The sequence below is a fragment of the Doryrhamphus excisus genome, chromosome 12 (assembly GCF_030265055.1).
Source record: "Doryrhamphus excisus isolate RoL2022-K1 chromosome 12, RoL_Dexc_1.0, whole genome shotgun sequence".
Lineage (NCBI taxonomy): Eukaryota > Metazoa > Chordata > Actinopteri > Syngnathiformes > Syngnathidae > Doryrhamphus > Doryrhamphus excisus.
The window spans coordinates 1,311,462-1,333,862 of record NC_080477.1 but is presented as its reverse complement, the minus strand read 5'-3'; the positions used below and the strand labels follow the sequence as shown (position 1 = coordinate 1,333,862).

General features: G+C 37.1%; 1 protein-coding gene across 4 annotated transcripts in view; it reads right to left on the bottom strand.

Annotated features, from left to right (window-relative positions):
- LOC131139253 (carbohydrate sulfotransferase 8-like) overlaps window positions 1-22,401 on the bottom strand; it is a 296,426-nt gene that overhangs the window by 211,826 nt on the left and 62,199 nt on the right. For all 4 annotated transcript variants that reach the window (XR_009132209.1, XR_009132210.1, XM_058088660.1 and 1 more), the window contains exon 2: window positions 6,787-6,971. Coding sequence is in view for 2 of the 4 variants with exons in the window: in XM_058088660.1 (XP_057944643.1) it covers window positions 6,787-6,952 (166 nt within the window). In the remaining 2 variants the exon portion in view is untranslated. The remainder of the gene's footprint in view (window positions 1-6,786; window positions 6,972-22,401) is intronic.

The following is a 22,401-nucleotide window of genomic DNA, read 5'->3' as shown; positions in this document are numbered from 1 at the left end:
ATAAATATAATAAAAATTTTAAAAAAATAACATGTTATTTTTCCTCATAAAATAATATTATACAAATTTTTTTTGTAGACAATTATTCCGTACTGTTGCTTTAAACATAAGCTAAAGCTAAAATGAGCTGCATTGCTGGTCTGCTATCCATGTATCAACATCCTGTGTCTTTAACTTAAACTTTTACTGTACGGTGGTGGTGGTGGGGGGGGGGCACCAGTTATGAAAGTCATCAACAAAATAAAAAGAGGTGGGTGATGATGAGGAGGATGAGGAGGAAGCAGATAAAAGCTGACACTGGCTGTAACTCAGCTCTACTCAACATGAGCTCCTGCCGGGGTTGAGCATCATGGCTCCAGGCGAACGCTCGCTCACGGTAGATAGCTGACTCGCCGGCTATACGGCGCTCATGAATCATTTAGCCAACAGCACACGTCTTTTCTTTTTTTTTTTTTTTTTTTTTTTTTTTTAGAAATATTCAAACAGACCACATGAAAAGATGTGCCGACTCCGCAAAAATGAGCCGGAGTGGAGAAATTAACAGGGAAAAGAAAGAGATGATGCTAGCTGGCTTTTACATGTAGACAAAAACCTGGTCCGCTATTCATCTTAATACTTTGCCAAATAAACAGCCACTGTGGAAATATGTGCACGTGCATAAGCTGCTCATTTCAGGGCTTTTAAAATGAAACCGAATCCCAGTGGGGGCATTATAGTGGCGTACAGTCTGGTCTAGGAGCCGCTAAAGGGGACCTATTATCCTTTTTACATTCTTCTGATGATAAATGGAGTTAGAATGCATTCATTCATTCATTCATTCATTCATTCATTTGCTGGAGTCTATCCCAGCTGTCTTCCGGCGAGAGGCGGGGTACACCCTGGCCTGCCAATCACAGGGCACATATAGACAAACAACCATTCACACTCACATATGAACAATTTGGAGTGGCTAATTAACCTAGCATGTTTTTGGAATGTGGGAGGAAACCGGAGTACCCGGAGAAAACCCACGCATGCACGGGGAGAACATGCAAACTCCACACAGAGATGGCCGAGGGTGGAATTGAACTCGGGTCTCCTAGCTGTGAGGTCGATGCGCTAATCACTCAACTGCAGTGCAGCCCCACTTTGGCACATTTGTTCCATAAAACAAGGGCATGAATGGAGTGAGCCCTTGTCTCAATCATATACGGTCTTGGTGGGTGGAGGCGGGGCTGCTTGCATACACACAAAGTGCAGAATAGTAAAATTATTTTTATTCATTCATTCATTCATTTTCTACCGCTTATCCTCACGAGTGTCGTAGGGGTGCTGGAGCCTATCCCAGCTGTCTTTAGACGAGAGGCGGGGTACACCCTGGACTGGTGGCCAGCCAATCACAGGGCACATATAGACAAACAACCATTCACACTCACATTCATACCTATGGACAATTTGGAGTGGCTAATTAACCTAGCATGTTTTTGGAATGTGGGAGGAAACCGGAGTACCCGGAGAAAACCCACGCATGCACGGGGAGAACATGCAAACTCCACACAGAGATGGCCGAGGGTGGAATTGAACTCGGGTCTCCTAGCTGTGAGGTCGATGCGATAATCACTCAACCACCGTGCAGCCCTGCTTTGGCACATTTGTTCCATAAAACAACGGCATGAACGGAGTGAGCCCTTTTCTCAATGATATATTGTCTCAGTGGGTGGAGGCGGGGCCGCTAGCATACACACAAAGTGCAGAAAAGTAAAATTATTTTTATTCATTCATTTTCTACCACTTATCCTCACGAGTGTCGTAGGGGTGCTGGAGCCTATCCCAGCTGTCTTTAGACGAGAGGCGGGGTACACCCTGGACTGGTGGCCAGCCAATCACAGGGCACATATAGACAAACAACCATTCACACTCACATTCATACCTATGGACAATTTGGAGTGGCTAATTAACCTAGCATGTTTTTGGAATGTGGGAGGAAACCGGAGTACCAGGAGAAAACCCACACAGAGATGGCCGGGGGTGGGATTGAACTCGGGTCTCCGAGCTGTGAGGTTGATGCGCTAACCACTCGACCACCGTGCAGCCTTGTTAGAATGTTTTATTATCAAAAAAATATGCAAAAAAAAAAATCTGACTTTACAATGACACCCTAAAATAGAAAGTTGCGTTCTTGGTTAGGAATGGAATATTTTCCATTGTGTTGTCGACAGTACAGGAATGTGCTTGTCACACATTAAGAAGACCTTCACTTGGAAAATGATGCATCGTTTTTTTTCCATATTTTTTCCATATACGATCATCCTCATCAAAGATTGATCGGACTTTACAAAAAAATAATAATAAAGGCAGAACACCAAATAAGCTTATTGGTCATTTTAGTTACGTTCACACTGCAGGGGTTCAATGACTGGTTAAAATACATCCGTTAAAAAAAAGTACAACTTAGTACCATGTGTGTACAGAAGTAAACATTGTCCCAGTTTATGCTCTCCTTGTGGCAATGTCAAGCATGAGTCCACGTAGGAGGACGTAGGAGGTTAAGGTTAAGACTTTTTGGCTACGGCAATTCGCCGAGAACTTGCTGCCACGTCTGTGGGTGGATGTCAGAGCCAGAAGGGCGGAGATCTTGGCCTGAGCAGCTTCACTGACACTTCTTGAAATGTTTTTTTTGGATGACAAGAGGAACTTTTGCCCACATCTGGGAGTACCTTTATAGTTTGGATATACATATACGCATCATGGCCGTTTGGATGGGACACCTATGGGATTACATATACATATGAATGAGGCCTGAGTGGCATTTGAAAAAATCGGAATTGTACTTTTCACCCTGACTTAAAAAAATGTAAAAAAAAAAAATCTGATACTGTCCACAAAAAAAATCGCAATTGACCTGCAGTGTGAACATACAACCCACTTTGATTTAAGTCAGTCTTATATTTATTTGCATTATGTTACACTTTTATTCATTCATTCATTCACTTTCTACTGCTTATCGTCACAAGGGTCACAGGGGTGCTGGAGCCTATCCCAGATGTCATCGGACAAGAGGCGGGGTACACCCTGGACTGGTCACCAGCCAATCACAGGGCACATATAGACAAACAACCATTCACACTCACATTCATACCTATGGACAATTTGGAGTGGCCGAGGGTGGAATCAAACTTGGGTCTCCTAGCTGTGAGACCTTCGCACTAACCACTCCCACCGTGCAGCCCTTCTACAGTCCAATGAAAAACACCCTGGACTGGTGGCCAGCCAATCACAGGGCACATATAGACAAACAACCATTCACACTCACATTCATACCTATGGACAATTTGGAGTGGCTAATTAACCTAGCATGTTTTTTTTGGAATGTGGGAGGAAACCGGAATACCCGGAGAAAACCCACGCTTGCACGGGGAAAACATGCAAACCAGGTGGGAGCCGAGGGTGGGATTGAACTCGGGTCTCCTAGCTGTGAGGTCGACGCGCTAAACACTCATCCGCCGTGCAGCCCTAATTTGGCACATTTGTTCCATAAAACAATGGCATGAACGGAGTGAGCCCTTTTCTAAAATCATATACTGTCTCGGTGGGTGGAGGCGGGGCCGCTAGCATACACACACAGTGCAGAAAAGTACAATTATTGTTATTCATTCATTCATTCATTTTTTTTACCGCTTATCTTCATGAGGGTCGCGGGGGTGCTGGAGCCTACCCCAGTTGTCTTGGGGCGAGAGAGGCGGGGTACACCCTGGACTGGTGGCCAGCCAATCACAGGGCACATATAGACAAACAACCATTCACACTCACATTCATACCTATGGACAATTTGGAGTGGCTAATTAACCTAGCATGTTTTTGGAATGTGGGAGGAAACCGGAGTACCCGGGAAAAAACCCATGCATGCACGAGGGTGGGGGGGTACATGAATGAAAATGAAAAACAATTAGCGCCTAGCACTCAAAATTACCAGTGCACCTGAACGCCTCACACATCTGCATGAAGGCCTTCTGAGAACAACCACACAAGACTGGTTTACCCTGACCAGGTAGCTGATCATGAGCATTGGCGTGGTTTCTCACATCATCCGCCTGGTCTCGGACTTCTGTGGCGTCGCCTCCAACACGTGCTGACATGTTTTCTCCACCACAAACATCCATCTCCGTTTGTGTCCCATCAAGCGAGCTTTTTAAGTATTATTCCTTCCGCTCACCTGACACGCCTCAGCAAGCATCATGTGACCATCGGAGATGATATCACAAGCGGTGACATTCCCCCATTAGAGCGAGTGGCTCTCGTCCAGAGTGCAGTCTGTGTGACGGCGCTCTGATATCGCTAATGATTGGCCACGCTGTCCCCACACAACCGCGCCGCCGGAGCTGATGTTGTCCCGGGCGTCCCGCTGCACTACTTCATCAAAATTTGCTCTGGCCGGCAACAAAGCGATCGATGCAAGACAGGAGGGCGGATAAAAAAAACACCGGGCAGGGCGTTGAACACAGAGGGACTTTGCAATCTGTCGCTACGAGCTTAGAGGGAACCCAGGTCTAGTATGTGAATGGACAGACATACTTGTATTCTGTGTATGTGAAAGGATTGACAATCGTTCATGTGTATTTGAATAGATTTGGCATACTGCGTACAGTATATGTGAACGGACAGACATTTGAGTCAAGAGTTATGCATTTACATCAAATGTGTATGTGAATGGACCTACACGTTTGCATTATGTGTATATGTAAAGGAACATTGAGATGGCATGATGTGTGTATGTGACTGGCCATACAGATGTTTACACAAATGCTTACAATTTACACAAATGGACAGACATGTTTACATTACGTGTGTATGTGAAAGGATAGACATGTCCACATTCTGTGTGTATATGAATGGAGAGAGTGATTTTGCATGACATTCATGTCCTGTATCCGTGAATGGAAAGACATGTTTACATTACGTGTGTATGTGAAAGGATAGACGTATTCACATTCTGTGTGTATATGAATGGAGAGAGTGATTTTGCATGACATTTATGTCCTGTATCCGTGAATGGACAGACATGTTTAGGCCATGCTTGTATGTGAAACGACAGACATGTATGCATATGAATGGACAGACTGGATTTAGGAGAGACATTTTGGCATGATGTTTGTATGTGAATGGACAAACCGGTGCTCACCCTGTATATGTGAATGGACAGACAGTTTGACATTATATGTATATGTGAAGGAACATCGAGATGTCATGATGTGCGTATGTGACTGGCCATACAGATGTTTGCGTCATGTGACAGGATGCACAAATGCTTACAATTTACATGAATGGATAGACATGTTTACATTATGTTTGTATGTGAAAGGATAGACATATCCACATTCTGTGTGTATATGAATGGAGAGAGTGATTTTGCATGACATTTATGTCCCGTATCTGTGAATGGACAGACATGTTTAGGCCATGCTTGTATGTGAATGGACAGACTGGACTTAGGAGAGACATTTTGTCATTATGTTTGTATGTGAATGGACAGACCGGTTTCATTATGCGTGTACGTGAACGGGCATACAGATGTATTATGCGTATGGCTCCATGCGAGTGGACTGACAGACATTTGCATTGTTTGTACACGAATGGATAGACAGACATGTTTAGGCCATGCTTGTATGTGAAAGGACAGACATGTATGCATATGAATGGACAGACTGGATTTAGGAGAAACATTTTGGCATTATGTGTGTATGTGAATGGACAGACCGGTGCTCACCCTGTATATGTGAATGGACAGACAGTTTTTGACATTTAAATGGAAGAACTAACATTTACATTACATGTGTATGTGAATGGACATACATGCTTACATTTGTGTGTATATGTAAAGACAGATATTTTCATAATGCGCGTACGTGAACGGACATACAGATGTATTATGCGTATGGCTGCATGCGAGTGGACTGACAGACGTTTGCATTGTTTGTACACAAATGGATAGACAGACATGTTTAGGCCATGCTTGTATGTGAATGGACAGACTGGATTTAGGAGAAACATTTTGGCATTATGTTTGTATGTGAATGGACAGACCGGTGCTCACCCTGTATATGTGAATGGACAGACAGTTTTCAACATTTAAATGGAAGAACTAACATTTACATTACATGTGTATGTGAATGGACATACATGCTTACATTTGTGTGTATGTGTAAAAACAGATATTTTCATTATGCGTGTACGTGAACGGACATACAGATGTATTATGCGTATGGCTGCATGCGAGTGGACTGACAGACATTTGCATTGTTTGTACACAAATGGATAGACAGACATGTTTAGGCCATGCTTGTATGTGAATGGACAGACTGGACGTAGGAGAGACATTTTGGCATTATGTTTGTATGTGAATGGACAAACCGGTGCTCGGTCTTTATATGTGAATGGACAGACAGTTTTCAACATTTAAATGGAGGACCTAACATTTATGTTACATGTGTATGTGAATGGACATACATGTTTACATTTGTGTGTATATGTAAAAACAGATATTTTCATTATGCGTGTACGTGAACGGACATACAGATGTATTATACGTATGGCTGCATGCGAGTGGACTGACAGACGTTTGCATCGTTTGTACACGAATGGATAGACCTTCCGATATAATGGGAGTGTGTAGGTCATCGTGGTGTGCAGTAAAGGGTCGGTGATGGACCTGAGGAGGCTTTGAACGTGGAACTAACCGTCTGTGACATTTTGGGCTGAGCAAACAAAATGGCCGCCAGCGGTCTGGGTTGCCTTTGAGGCGGAACTCACCGTATCCTTGTTGCGGCGCACACCCCGGCGCGTCCTGCAGCTGGATGAAGAAAAGCAGAACTCCAACACCGAACAGCAGGAGGAACCAGAAGAAGCAGGACAGCCTCCGCCTCCGTCCAAACAGGGAATCCAACGCCATCCTCCGCTTCATCCCCTCCCACACCATTGCGAGAGAAGGTTATAGACTAGAAAAGGGGGAGGGGCGGGGCGGAGAAAAAGAGCACAATTAGCACAACAGTCAAGAGAGGCCTACTTCTTTTTGGTGAAAAATGGCACAGGCACATTTGGCCGCGTTAGTGGTGACTGGCGAAAAAGGCCGGGTGTATTATTAGAAATGCTGGATCAGGAAGTGACCCAGGGGGACCTTCAGGAACTTCATTCATCACGGAAAAGCCCGCCCCCCCCAATCGCTTCACGTATAACAGCTGGTGCAGCACATCCAACGGGACCTCAAATACTCTTTCACAACTATCGGTTCACATACAGGCTCCAAAACTTTATTGATGGGGGTAATCTTTTCAAATGCAAATTTCAGGTGAAAAAAAAGTGCATGGGAGACTACATCTTCCTTAATGACAAGCACAGTCATTACAGTTTGTAGACAATTTAGTAGCAACGTGTGCAGAGGCTTTCTTCAATGCTGGATCAGGAGGTGACCCGAATGTCGTGAATGGAAAGCTAGCAGGGGTTAGCTTAGTTTAGCACGCAAGGTTTTAAGGTAAGGTACTTTTATAATATCTGATGAAAATGTGCAGATTCTGAGTGAAAAAACATAAGCAGCTCATGTCCTAGCCGTAAATACACATTCTCCGCAAACACACTTCTGTGACCGTCCTTCAAAATAAGAGCACTGTTTGGTCCATGTCTACGTAAACAAAACAAGAGTGTCATAAAAAATAAAAAAATATCTTCCATATGAAATTGGAAGTGCATGGGTGACTACATCTTCCTTAATGACAAGCGCAGTCATTGCAGTTTGTAGACAATTTAGTAGCAACGTGTGCAGAGGCTTTCTTCAATGCTGGATCAGGAGGTGACCCGGGGGACCTTCAGGTCTGAATCTTGTGAATAGACAAGGTTTTAAGGTAAGGTACTTTTATAATATCTGATGAAGACGTGCAGATTCGGAGTGAAAAAATACAAGCACCTCATGTCGTAGCCGTAAATACGCATTCTCCGCAAACACACTTCCGTGACCGCCCTTCAAAATAAGAGCACTGTTTGGTCCATGTCTACGTAAACAAAACAAGAGTGTCATAATAAATAAAAAAATTCCATATGAAATTGGAAGTGCATGGGTGACTACATCTTCCTTAATGACAAGCACAGTCATTACAGTTTGTAGACAATTTAGTAGCAACGTGTGCAGAGGCTTTCTTCAATGCTGGATCAGGAGGTGACCCGAATGTCGTGAATGGAAAGCTAGCAGTGGTTAGCTTAGTTTAGCACGCAAGGTTTTAAGGTAAGGTACTTTTATAATATCTGATGAAAATGTGCAGATTCTGAGTGAAAAAACATAAGCGGCTCATGTCCTAGCCGTAAATACACATTCTCCGCAAACACACTTCTGTGACCGTCCTTCAAAATAAGAGCACTGTTTGGTCCATGTCTACGTAAACAAAACAAGAGTGTCATAATAAATAAAAAAATTCCATATGAAATTGGAAGTGCATGGGTGACTACAGCTTCCTTAATGACAAGCACAGTCATTACAGTTTGTAGACAATTTAGTAGCAACGTGTGCAGAGGCTTTCTTCAATGCTGGATCAGGAGGTGACCCGGGGGACCTTCAGGTCCGAATCTCGAATGGAAAGCTAGCAAGGGTTAGCTTAGTTTAGCACACAAGGTTTTAAAGTAAGGTACTTTTTATAATATCTGATGAAGACGTCCAGATTCGGAGTGAAAAAAATACAAACAGCTCATGTCGTAGCCGTAAATACACATTCTGCACAAACACACTTCCGGGACCGCCCTTCAAAATAAGAGCACTGTTTGGTCCATATCTACGTAAACAAAACAAGAGTGTCATAAAAAAAAATTCCATTTGAAATTGGAAGTGCATGGGTGACTACATCTTCCTTAATGACAAGCACAGTCATTACAGTTTGTAGACAATTTAGTAGCAACGTGTGCAGAGGCTTTCTTCAATGCTGGATCAGGAGGTGACCCGGGGGACCTTCAGGTCCAAATCTCGTGAATGGAAAGCTAGCAGGGGTTAGCTTAGTTTAGCACACAAGGTTTTAAGGTAAGGTACTTTTTATAATATCTGATGAAGACGTCCAGATTCTGAGTGAAAAAACATAAGCAGCTCATGTCCTAGCCGTAAATACACATTCTCCGCAAACACACTTCTGTGACCGTCCTTCAAAATAAGAGCACTGTTTGGTCCATGTCTACGTAAACAAAACAAGAGTGTCATAAAAAATAAAAAAATATCTTCCATATGAAATTGGAAGTGCATGGGTGACTACATCTTCCTTAATGACAAGCACAGTCATTACAGTTTGTAGACAATTTAGTAGCAACGTGTGCAGAGGCTTTCTTCAATGCTGGATCAGGAGGTGACCCGGGGGACCTTCAGGTCTGAATCTTGTGAATAGACAAGGTTTTAAGGTAAGGTACTTTTATAATATCTGATGAAGACGTGCAGATTCGGAGTGAAAAAATACAAGCACCTCATGTCGTAGCCGTAAATACGCATTCTCCGCAAACACACTTCCGTGACCGCCCTTCAAAATAAGAGCACTGTTTGGTCCATGTCTACGTAAACAAAACAAGAGTGTCATAATAAATAAAAAAATTCCATATGAAATTGGAAGTGCATGGGTGACTACATCTTCCTTAATGACAAGCACAGTCATTACAGTTTGTAGACAATTTAGTAGCAACGTGTGCAGAGGCTTTCTTCAATGCTGGATCAGGAGGTGACCCGAATGTCGTGAATGGAAAGCTAGCAGTGGTTAGCTTAGTTTAGCACGCAAGGTTTTAAGGTAAGGTACTTTTATAATATCTGATGAAAATGTGCAGATTCTGAGTGAAAAAACATAAGCGGCTCATGTCCTAGCCGTAAATACACATTCTCCGCAAACACACTTCTGTGACCGTCCTTCAAAATAAGAGCACTGTTTGGTCCATGTCTACGTAAACAAAACAAGAGTGTCATAAAAAATAAAAAAATATCTTCCATATGAAATTGGAAGTGCATGGGTGACTACATCTTCCTTAATGACAAGCACAGTCATTACAGTTTGTAGACAATTTAGTAGCAACGTGTGCAGAGGCTTTCTTCAATGCTGGATCAGGAGGTGACCCGGGGGACCTTCAGGTCTGAATCTTGTGAATAGACAAGGTTTTAAGGTAAGGTACTTTTATAATATCTGATGAAGACGTGCAGATTCGGAGTGAAAAAATACAAGCACCTCATGTCGTAGCCGTAAATACGCATTCTCCGCAAACACACTTCCGTGACCGCCCTTCAAAATAAGAGCACTGTTTGGTCCATGTCTACGTAAACAAAACAAGAGTGTCATAATAAATAAAAAAATTCCATATGAAATTGGAAGTGCATGGGTGACTACATCTTCCTTAATGACAAGCACAGTCATTACAGTTTGTAGACAATTTAGTAGCAACGTGTGCAGAGGCTTTCTTCAATGCTGGATCAGGAGGTGACCCGAATGTCGTGAATGGAAAGCTAGCAGTGGTTAGCTTAGTTTAGCACGCAAGGTTTTAAGGTAAGGTACTTTTATAATATCTGATGAAAATGTGCAGATTCTGAGTGAAAAAACATAAGCGGCTCATGTCCTAGCCGTAAATACACATTCTCCGCAAACACACTTCTGTGACCGTCCTTCAAAATAAGAGCACTGTTTGGTCCATGTCTACGTAAACAAAACAAGAGTGTCATAATAAATAAAAAAATTCCATATGAAATTGGAAGTGCATGGGTGACTACATCTTCCTTAATGACAAGCACAGTCATTACAGTTTGTAGACAATTTAGTAGCAACGTGTGCAGAGGCTTTCTTCAATGCTGGATCAGGAGGTGACCCGGGGGACCTTCAGGTTCGAATCTCGTGAATAGACAAGGTTTTAAGGTAAGGTACTTTTTATAAAATCTGATGAAGATGTGCAGATTCTGATTGAAAAAATACAAATAGCTCATGTCGTAGCCGTAAATACGCATTCTCCACAAACACATTCCGTGACCGCCCTTCAAAATAAGAGCACTGTTTGGTTCATATCTACGTAAACAAAACAAGAGTTCATAAAAAATAATTATAAAAAAAAATTACATTTGAAATTGGAAGTGCATGGGTGACTACATATTCCTTAATGACAAGCCCAGTCATTACAGTTTGTAGACAATTTAGTAGCAACGTGTGCAGAGGCTTTCTTCAATGCTGGATCAGGAGGTGACCCGGGGGACCTTCAGGTCCGAATCTCATGAATGGAAAGCTAGCAGGGGTTAGCTTAGATTAGCGAGCAAGGTTTTAAGGTATGGTACTTTTTATAATATCTGATGAAGGCGTGCAGATTCTGAGTGAAAAAAATACAAACAGCTCATGTCGTAGCCGTAAATAAACATCCCCCACAAACACACTTCCGTGACCGCCCTTCAAAATAAGAGCACTGTTCGGTCCATGTCTACGTAAACAAAACAAGAGTGTCATAAAAAATAAAAAAATATCTTCCATATGAAAATGGAAGTGCATGGGTGACTACATCTTCCTTAATGACAAGCATTATTAATGACATTACATTACTATTTTTACTTTTCATTGGTCTGTGGAGTGGTTGAATTAGTGAATTAGTGCGCTGAAATATATATGTATTTTGTAATATACATGTATAATAAAAAATAGTAATTGTAAAAAATAAATAAAAAATAAAAAAAATTAAACTAGTATTTTCTACTATTGGCAACAATGATTATTATTTGTGGTAATTAAATAATCAATTTATTTTTTTTAATATTTGAAAAATATTAGGTGCGCTGAAATATATATACATGTATTTTGTAATATACATGTATAATAAAAAATAATAATTAATTGTAAAAAATAAATAAAATAAATAAAAAATAAATAAATAAAAAATAAATAATTGTAAAATAATTTAAACTAGTATTTTCTACTATTGACAACATTGATTATTATTTGTAGTAATTAAATAATCAATTTTTTTTAATATTTGAAAAATATTAGGTGTGCTGAAATATATATACATGTATTTTGTAATATACATGTATAATAAAAAAATAACAATTAATTGTAAAAAATAAATAAAATAAATTAAAAATAAAGTAAAAAAAATAAATAATTGTAAAATAATTTAAACTAGTATTTTCTACTATTGACAACAATGATTATTATTAGTAGTAATTAATAATCAACTTATTTTTTTAATATTAGAAAAATATTAGGTGTGCTGAAATATATATATATATGTATTTTGTAATATACATGAATAGTAAAAAATAATAATTAATTGTAAAAGATAAATAAAATAAATACAAAATAAATAAAATAATAATTGTAAAATAATTTAAACTAGTATGTTCTACTATTGACAACAATGATTATTATTTGTAGTAATTAAATAATTAAAAAAAATTAATATTTGAAAAATATTAGGTGTAGTTTTGGTATCTTGATGCGTTAGTGTCAGTACGAAGCGCAATAAATCCCAAGAACAGGAGGAGGAGCCTGGGGGTAAACAGTTTTCCCAGATCGTTGTTTTAATTATCCATCAATCCATTATCTACCCGGCTTATCGTGTGACATAAAAATCTGTTTGACACGCACATTTGCACAGTCTGTGTTCATCTCCTGCAGGTTGGTACTAAAAACAGCCGCTTCAACTTGAAGAAAACCATTTTTGCCTCTCCGGAAGCTCCATTTTCAACATTTGCTCTGTCAACACGACGATCTGACTCTCCCCACCCGGCATCTATTTGTCTAAACTGGCATAAAACACGCTTTAGCCGCTTTAAGATTTAATTTGTGAGCAATAATCCGTGAAGTGAGACAAATTAGAGGCGTGCAGACATTCAGCAAAAATAACTCCATCCTTAAAATAAAGTCGAGGCATTCCAACATTGTTCCAGCTGGATGGAGGCGAGCAACCCCGCCGCCTTCACGATATGAATATGCAAATACGCTCGTCGTACTCAAGCGCGAGCCATCGGCGGCCGACGTCGTATGTGCTGCCTTGGTGACATCCCAAGAACATGACGGGTTCTTCTGCAATTTACCTGAAACTGAACTTGAAAAGGCTGAGGAGATCGTAGAGGAACGCCGATAGTTCCATCTTTACAGTATCTTTATGTGAATGGACCGACATGGCTATACATTGTGTACGTGTGTACAAATGTTTCCTTTCAATGTGCATGAAAGACATTTGATGTGTACTGCGTATTTAGTATGCAAGTGGACACGTGTTTACATCATGTGCGTATGTGAATCGACAAACATGTTTACATTATGTGTACATGTGAATCGACAAACATGTGTACCTAATTCGTGTATGCGAATGGACACACACATTTGTTTGTGTGCATATAAAAACAATAAATCAAATATATAACCAACTATGGATATCTATCAATGTATATGAATGTGAATAGACAAACATGTGTACCTAATTAGTGTATGCGAATGGACACACACATTTGTTGTGTGCATATAAAATCAATAAATCAAATATATAACCAACTATGGATATCTATCAATGTACGTATGTGAATGCGAATGGACAGACGGGTTTACATTATGCATGTATGTGACTAGACATACATGTTTACTCGATGAGTGTATGCAAATGGACAGACATGTCTACATTATGCATTTACGTACGTACATTACGTATATTAGCAGTATATTACGTATATTAGCAGTATATTACATATATTAGCAGTATATTACGTATATTAGCCGTATATTAGCCGTAGATTAGCCGTATATTATGTATATTAGCAGTATATTACATATATTAGCCGTATATTAGCCATATATTACGTATATTACATATATTAGCGTAAATTAGCCGTATATTAGCCGTATATTATGTATATTACATATATTAGTTGTATATTACCTATATTAGCTGTATATTATGAGGAAATATTATGTATATTAGCCGTACATTATGTATATTAGCATTATATTATGTATATTAGCCATATATTAGCCGTATATTAGCCGTATATTAGCCGTATATTACGTATATTAGCCGTATATTGTGGATATTTGCAGTATATTACGTATATTAGCTGTATATTACGTATATTAGCCGTACATTACGTATATTAGCCGTACATTACGTATATTAGCAGTATATTATGTATATTAGCAGTATATTACGTATATTAGCAGTATATTACGTATATTAGCAGTATATTACATATATTAACTGTATATTACCTATATTAGCTGTATATTATGAGGAAACATTATGTATATTAGCCATACATTATGTATATTAGCAGTATATTATGTATATTAGCCATATATTAGCCGTATATTAGCCGTATATTAGCCGTATATTAGCCATATATTAGCCATATTTTACGTATATTAGCCGTATATTATGGATATTTGCAGTATATTACCTATATTAGCTGTATATTACGTATATTAGCCGTACATTACGTATATTAGCCGTACATTACGTATATTAGCAGTATATTACGTATATTAGCAGTATATTACGTATATTAGCAGTATATTACGTATATTAGCAGTATATTACATATATTAACTGTATATTACCTATATTAGCTGTATATTATGAGGAAACATTATGTATATTAGCCATACATTATGTATATTAGCAGTATATTATGTATATTAGCCATATATTAGCCGTATATTAGCCGTATATTAGCCGTATATTAGCCATATATTAGCCATATTTTACGTATATTAGCCGTATATTATGGATATTTGCAGTATATTACCTATATTAGCTGTATATTACGTATATTAGCCGTACATTACGTATATTAGCCGTACATTACGTATATTAGCAGTATATTACGTATATTAGCAGTATATTACGTATATTAGCTGTATATTACGTATATTAGCTGTATATTACGTATATTAGCCGTATATTACGTATATTATAAGTATATTAAGTATATTAGCCGTACATTATGTATATTAGCCATACATTGCGTACTATATTAGCAGTACATTACGTACTATATTAGCAGTATATTACGTATATAAGCCATACATTATGTATATTAGCAGTATATTATGTATATTAGCCGTACATTACATAAATTACCAGTAATTACGTATATTACATATATTAGCCATATACTATTACATATATTATCAGTGTATTATGTATATTAGCCGTACATTATGTATATTAGCAGTATATTACATATATTAGTCGTATATTATGTATATTAGCAGTATATTACGTATATTAGCCGTACATTATGTATATTAGCAGTATATTACGTATATTAGTCGTATATTACGTATATTAGCCGTATATTATCTCCTGCTTGGACACAATGACGCGGCCATTGCGAAGGTTCTTTCTCAGGGATCATTTTCATTCCCGTTCAATTGTCAGCATCCGTGGAAGCGTCGGCACGCCGCCTAATAAAAGACATGAAAGCCGCTGGCAGGCGTCCTTTATTAATTAATGGCGGCGCGGCGTGCAGGAGAATAGGACGAGCGGGAGCAGCGGCTGGCGTTCAAAGCCGATCCCCATTGTCTTGATTTGGGTGACGCTAACGTGATCAAACGCCAGGCCTTGACAGATCGTTTTTTTTTTTTTTTTTTTTTTTTAACACGTAAAAGTTCAAGCGAAAGGTTCCGCTGTCAAACAATAGGACGTCGGGAAAGTTTCCACTGAATATTATGGGGTGCAAGGTCATACCGGACCAGGTGAACGAGACATGATGCAATTCTTGAAGACGTTTGAGTCGGATCTTTTTCTTCAGTCCTCCGGAGAAAAGCACTGAAGCCAACCAGAGCAAGTCGTGTTGGATTTAAAGCGCAAGCGAGTTAAATTGTGTCGTTTTTGTCAGCATACAAAACAGCCAACACATTCTTGTCAAGACCGGATATTCCTTTTCCTTTTCTTCGGCATGAACCAAACAATGACATTCATTCTGCGGTTTCGAGAAGAGGAAGCGAGTCCTTGATGTGAGCGTGCTCAGAGGCCTCAAATAAAAAAGCAAAAAAAAAGGCTGTGATGGACGAAATCACACCAACAACTCAATTACGGCTCACTGCATTTGACAGCGCTACTTTTGTTATTGTGGTCAAAATGTTTGACACGCTAGACGTGCTAGCATACAAGTAACACGGGTATCCTGAAAGTTACATCCTAATGACACAAAGGATCAGTGACTTGCCTCGTTTTTGCTTGATAGCAACCATGTTTTTCAACCAATCTCGCTTGTCGAGCTGCGTGACCAATTCAAGTCAACGGGAGAAGAGTAATAGCGCAGATGTGCTGTGATGTGTTTAAGTGCCACGGGAACTTTCTGAGCGTTAATTTTTTTTAGTTATTGACAGTTACTATGGTACCCATTATGTCCTTGTATGGTCATATCACCGAATGTAAATTATTGCAATTTTTAAATAAATAAATAAATAAATAAATAAATAAATAAATAAATAAATAAATAAATAAATAAATAAATAAATAATGCTCATATATAATATACGGCTAATATACGTATTATACATCATATTACCTCGTACTTTGGTACGTGATAAAAAACTTTAAAAAAAATTTAACTATATTAGGAAAGCAGGAAGTGAACAAATGTAACAGTTTAGATTAGATTAGATTAGATTCAACTTTATTGTTATTGCTCATGTCACTTGTACAGGGCAACAAAATGCAGTTAGCATCCAACCAGAAGTGCAATTTTTATAAGTACATTAGTATGGACAGATCTATGTATGTAAATAAAACTATACGGGCTATGACTATAATACAGTGAAGATATGTACAGGGATATAAATAACTATAATATGGCTATTGTAGATTATACAGATACAGTTACTGATTGTAAAAGTACCAGATGGAGGGGTAGGATTTAATGGTAATGGTAATGGTAATGGTTTTATTTCATTTGAATATGCATCAGATTACAATTGAGTGCATCCATACATATACAGACATAAATAAAAATTTTATTTCATTTCATTTCATTTCATTATTACATTATTTTAATAATTATTTTTAATTATTAACATTTTTTAATATTATTTATTTTATTTTATTTAATTATTAAATTAAATTTAATCATTATTTTATTTTATTTTATTTTATTTTATTTTATTTTATTTTATTTTATTTTATTTTATTTTATTTTATTTTATTTTATTTTATTTTATTTTATTTTATTTTATTTTATTTTATTTTATTTTATTTTATTTTGAAAGCAGGAAGTGAACAAATGGAACAGTTACTGATTGTAAAAGTACCAGATGGAGGGGGAGGATTTAATGGTAATGGTAATGGTAATGGTTTTATTTCGTTTGAATATGCATCAGATTACAATTGAGTGCATCCATACATATACAGACATAAATAAAAATGTCATTTCATTTCATTTTTACATTACATTATTTTAATAATTATTTTAAATTATTAAAATATTTTTTAATATTATTTATTTTATTTTATTTTATTATTAAATTAAATTTAATCATTATTTTATTTTATTTTATTTTATTTTATTTTGAAAGCAGGAAGTGGACAAATGCAACAGTTACTGATTGCAAAAGTACCAGATGGAGGGGTAGGATTTAATAAGCTTTGCTTCTTCCTACTCCTTTTGGACATGTGGAACTGGGAACTGATTATGGGATGCACTCAATTGGAATCTGATGCATGTTCAAATGAAATTAAACCATTACCAATTTCATGGACTCCTCTGAAGCTTACCCGTAATTATTCCCATAATTTGTTGATTCATCATACTTTTGAAAATGCTGCCCTGTTGGTGACCTGTGGGATACCCAGTTTTACCAGGAGGCATGAAGGCAGCACAGGCAAATGTCCATTAAAATGTCCTGTACAATAGAGTACATAGTGTTAATATGAAGGCACCCTCCATTATAATGGTCTTTCCCAACAGTCATGTGGGACTGGACTGGCCTGCTGGCTCAAACGTTCAAAACTGAATGGAGGTCAGTTGGACGTGTTTGTAATTTACATTATAGACAAATGCTGCAGGATTTATAGCCACTGACTTCATGAATTATTGGCGAGGGCAACCGCTCTTAATGCACTTTCCCGTCTCCGGGGAAACCCGCCCGTCTGGCTCGCGGCGAGTAAATTTCTCATTCTTTTTCTAGTCGATGGGGTTAAAACTTGGTGCAGAACGTTACAGATGCGTGGGTCCGGTGTTGGTTCCAAAGTCACCAAGTTGAGTTCACTGTCATTACATTTCAAAAACCACATACTGTAAATTTGGAACGTACCACCTCGAGCTGCTTCGACGGGCGATGGAAGGTGGAGTTCACCAAAACAGAAGCCGGGTTGTAGTGCTACCCCGAAGACCAGGCTAAAGGTAGACTCTGACTAAATATGGTAATGGTTTAATTTCATTTGAACGTGCATCAGATTACAATTGAATGCATCACATAATCAGTTCACAGTTCTACATGTCCAAAAGGAGTAGGAAGAAGCAAAGCTTATTAAATCCTACCCCTCCATCTGGTACTTTTACAATCAGTAACTGTTACATTTGTTCACTTCCTGCTTTCCTATGCTGATATAGTTCATCTTCAAACAGCTAAAATAATGCATAAGGCTAAAAATAAGCAATTATCTAAAAATGTCATCCAATACTTCTCTACAAGAGAGGAGAAATATGATTTACGGAATACTTCCGTACGTGGCAAAAATAAAATAAAATAAAATAAAATAAAATAAAATAAAATAAAATAAAATAAAATAAAATAAAATAAAATAAAATAAAATAAAATAAAATAAAATAAAATAAAATAAAATAAAATAAAATAAAATAAAATAAATAAATGGAAGGTGGAGTTTTAAATAAATATTTTTAAAATAAAATAGAAGGTGGAGTATTAAATATTTTATTTTATTTTGTTTTATTTTATTTTATTTTATTTTATTTTATTTTATTTTATTTTATTTTATTTTATTTTATTTTATTTTATTTTATTTTATTTTATTTTATTTTATTTTATTTTATTTTATTTTATTTTATTTTATTTTATTTTATTTTATTTTATTTTAGAAAGCAGGAAGTGAACAAATGTAACAGTTACTGATTGTAAAAGTACCAGATGGAGGGGTAGGATTTAATAAGCTTTGCTTCTTCCTACTCCTTTTGGACATGTGAAACTGGGAACTGATTATGTGATGCATTCAATTGTAATCTGATGCATGTTCAAATGAAATAAAACCATTACCATTACCATTAAATCCTATCCCTCCATCTGGTACTTTTACAATCAGTAACTGTTACATTTGTTCACTTCCTGCTTTCCTAATATAGTTGAAGTTTTTATTTTTATTTTTTAATTTTATTTTTGTCACGTACCGAACGTTATTTAAAAATAATTTCACACAATAAGAGTCACGTGACCCCGGCAGCATAGCGATACTGACTACAATAATAAAATCATCAATGAGGTTCAATATACCGTATATTTGCTTCTGAGCTCAGCATACCATGCAGTGTCTTGACTAAAGTATCGTATCTCACGTATCGTATCGCACGTACTCTGATCCTGATACTCAGATATCAGAAGCCTGATTGGGCTGCAATGATCAGCGTCCGCGCAGCAAACACGCGAGTGTTTGTGACACAATGGTGTTATTTGCTGTTATGATTCTATTAGAAGCAACGATCCAACGAGTGTAGACGGCCAGAAACAAATAAGACGAGCATCACCATGCTTGGAAGTGGCGTGTGTGCCGTGGGACTCCATGTTAATCACGTAACATTGTGTTCAGGTCAATGAAGAAGTCATTGTCACTTAAATCCTTTTTATTTTTCCCTGTGCCGCTAAATCAATTGCTTCACGATTTAGTTTTTTTTTTCTTTTTTTAACACTTTCTTTTTTTTAACACCTGTGACTCGGTAAACTATGATGTCCTGGTGTTAATTTCACGATGATTGAATACATCCGCATGGCTTCAATTTAATTACTTTATAATGAAGCCGATCGCTGGGGGTGCAATTGGCTGGCAAGAACCACAGAGGAGATGCTTCAGTGACGCCATATTGAGACAAAATCACCGTTGAAGACCAAGTCATTTTAATTACCGACCCCCATTTTACAATTCTGGTTCATAGTTATTATATAAATATTGTCACTTGAGAGGATATACGCTGATGATCAAAACGAGAAAATAAATGGTGTTAAAAATAACCGTTTTTATCAATATAACATCATGAACTATTTATCATTTTCATATTTACAAGCATGACTACGTGCGTTTGCGCACCATAAAATTGTAATAACACTGCAAAATGCCTTTCAACTTCCTGGTTTCGACGCTTTTTAATAAAAAAAAAATTTCGGCTTAAAAGTGCACCAAACATGCTCTCTTCTACTGTAGAGTTGCATCATCACCTCCATGTAAAAAAATGTAAAAGATACATAAATACGTCTATGGGAGCGTGCGGTCAAGTTAAAGAAAAAATTATATAAAATATGTCTATTTTATTTGTTCTATTTATTTTATTATACGTCTTTAGTCGGGAATGAGTTAATTGTCGGTGGAATGGGTGTGTCCAATACATGCTTTATTTAGCCGCCATGTTTTACATCTTTTTTGTCTTTAGAACACACCAGAATTCTGGATGATGGGCAAAATAAAAAAATGCAGTTTTTTTCTCTAAAATCCGACTATGCTAAATTAAAATTTTTGCAATTTTTAAATAAAAATAAAAATAAAAATAAAAATAAAAATAAAAATAAAAATAAAAATAAAAATAAAAATAAAAATAAAAATAAAAATAAAAATAAAAATAAAAATAAAAATAAAAATAAAAATAAAAATAAAAATAAAAATAAAAATAAATTTCAAAAATAACATTTTTTAAAAATAAAATAATAAATTGACTCAACCCCACGAACAATTCAGAAATATTCCTACTGTATAATTTGATGTAGATGACATGTGCTGTGTCAATATGTAGTCAAAAGCTGTAAAGTCACACCAAACTTAATCTGGATCTGATCCATATTGTGCATAATAAATAATAAATAATAAATAATAAATAATAAATAATAAATAATAAATAATAAATAATAAATAATAAATAATAAATAATAAATAATAAATAATAAATAATAAATAATAAATAATAAATAATAAATAATAAATAATAGTGCCGCAACACCACTGAAAAGAAAAATCAACAGTGCCCAGCTACTGCTATGACTGCCGAGCAACTCACTTTCACTCGGTTGATTGTTTTTTTTTTCTTTTTAATTCCCTGACACATTCTGTCAGCGGGAGGTCACAGGAAACACTTCACAACGGGCTTTGTTAATTCGGCGAAGCTTCCCACTGTATTTATTTTATTATCACTACGGGACTACAAAGAGGAAAGCACTCCATTTTTTTTTTCATCTTCCATTCAATGCTTGGCTTTGACAGCAATATGGAAGCACGCTATTGTCTTTCTTCATGTCATATTTGTTTTCTACATACGGTAGAATTACATACACTTTGACATTGTTGAACAAACGATGAAAAGCAAATCTCGACGACAGTCAAAACAGCAAAGCAAAATACTTTTTAATACAGATATTTTTTTTAGAATTAAACCAACACTTAATGACTGCACCTTTGCTTGATGGCGGCCATGTTTTTCCAACCAATCTGGCTCAAATTTGACAAACATGTCCTCTAAATGTGTGTATCGAATTCCCCGATGACCCGAACATGACGGTGGGTGTTTTTGGAGCCAACCGCTATGTCAGTCATTCCAAGCTAATCCACTCATGGGGGTCAAACTTTAGGGTTTCATGTACAGTTATCACACAGGCAACACAGTGGGGGTGCAACAAAGCAAAGACGCTGCATGAAACACACAGAAATGGTATCGGCAGGGACCTTCAAGTGACCTTGATGAAAACTGAAATCTCACAATTGACGAATTGAACGACAAAATCAACAAACAAGTCAGTCAAATCCAGTAACGCCTCATTTATTAAAGTTAACTGGATAACCGTGATAAGTGAATTTAAATTTAAATACGTTTTTTAACGCTATTAGAGCCCTCTAGACATGAACTAACACCCCTATAGTCACTTTTTTTGTGCAATAAATGCTTGTTTTCCAGCAATCAAGTCTGTTGTGTGCTTGTTTTTCTCACTGAACATTACAGTAACATTACTGACACTCAGTGGTCGTGTGGAATACTACACATTGTCTTTGAATGCGTCTTCTCAATGCCTTATAGTGTATTTCTATTTTACTTCATGTAGACATTTTTATGCTTGGAAATTCTTAATACTAAGCAAAAACTTGCATTGAGACGCTGACAAGGGATGAATGAACTGACAAAAGTTAGCATTACATTAGCGACAAGCAATTAGCGCATTCAACCAATGAGAATTAAACACAGAAAGCCAA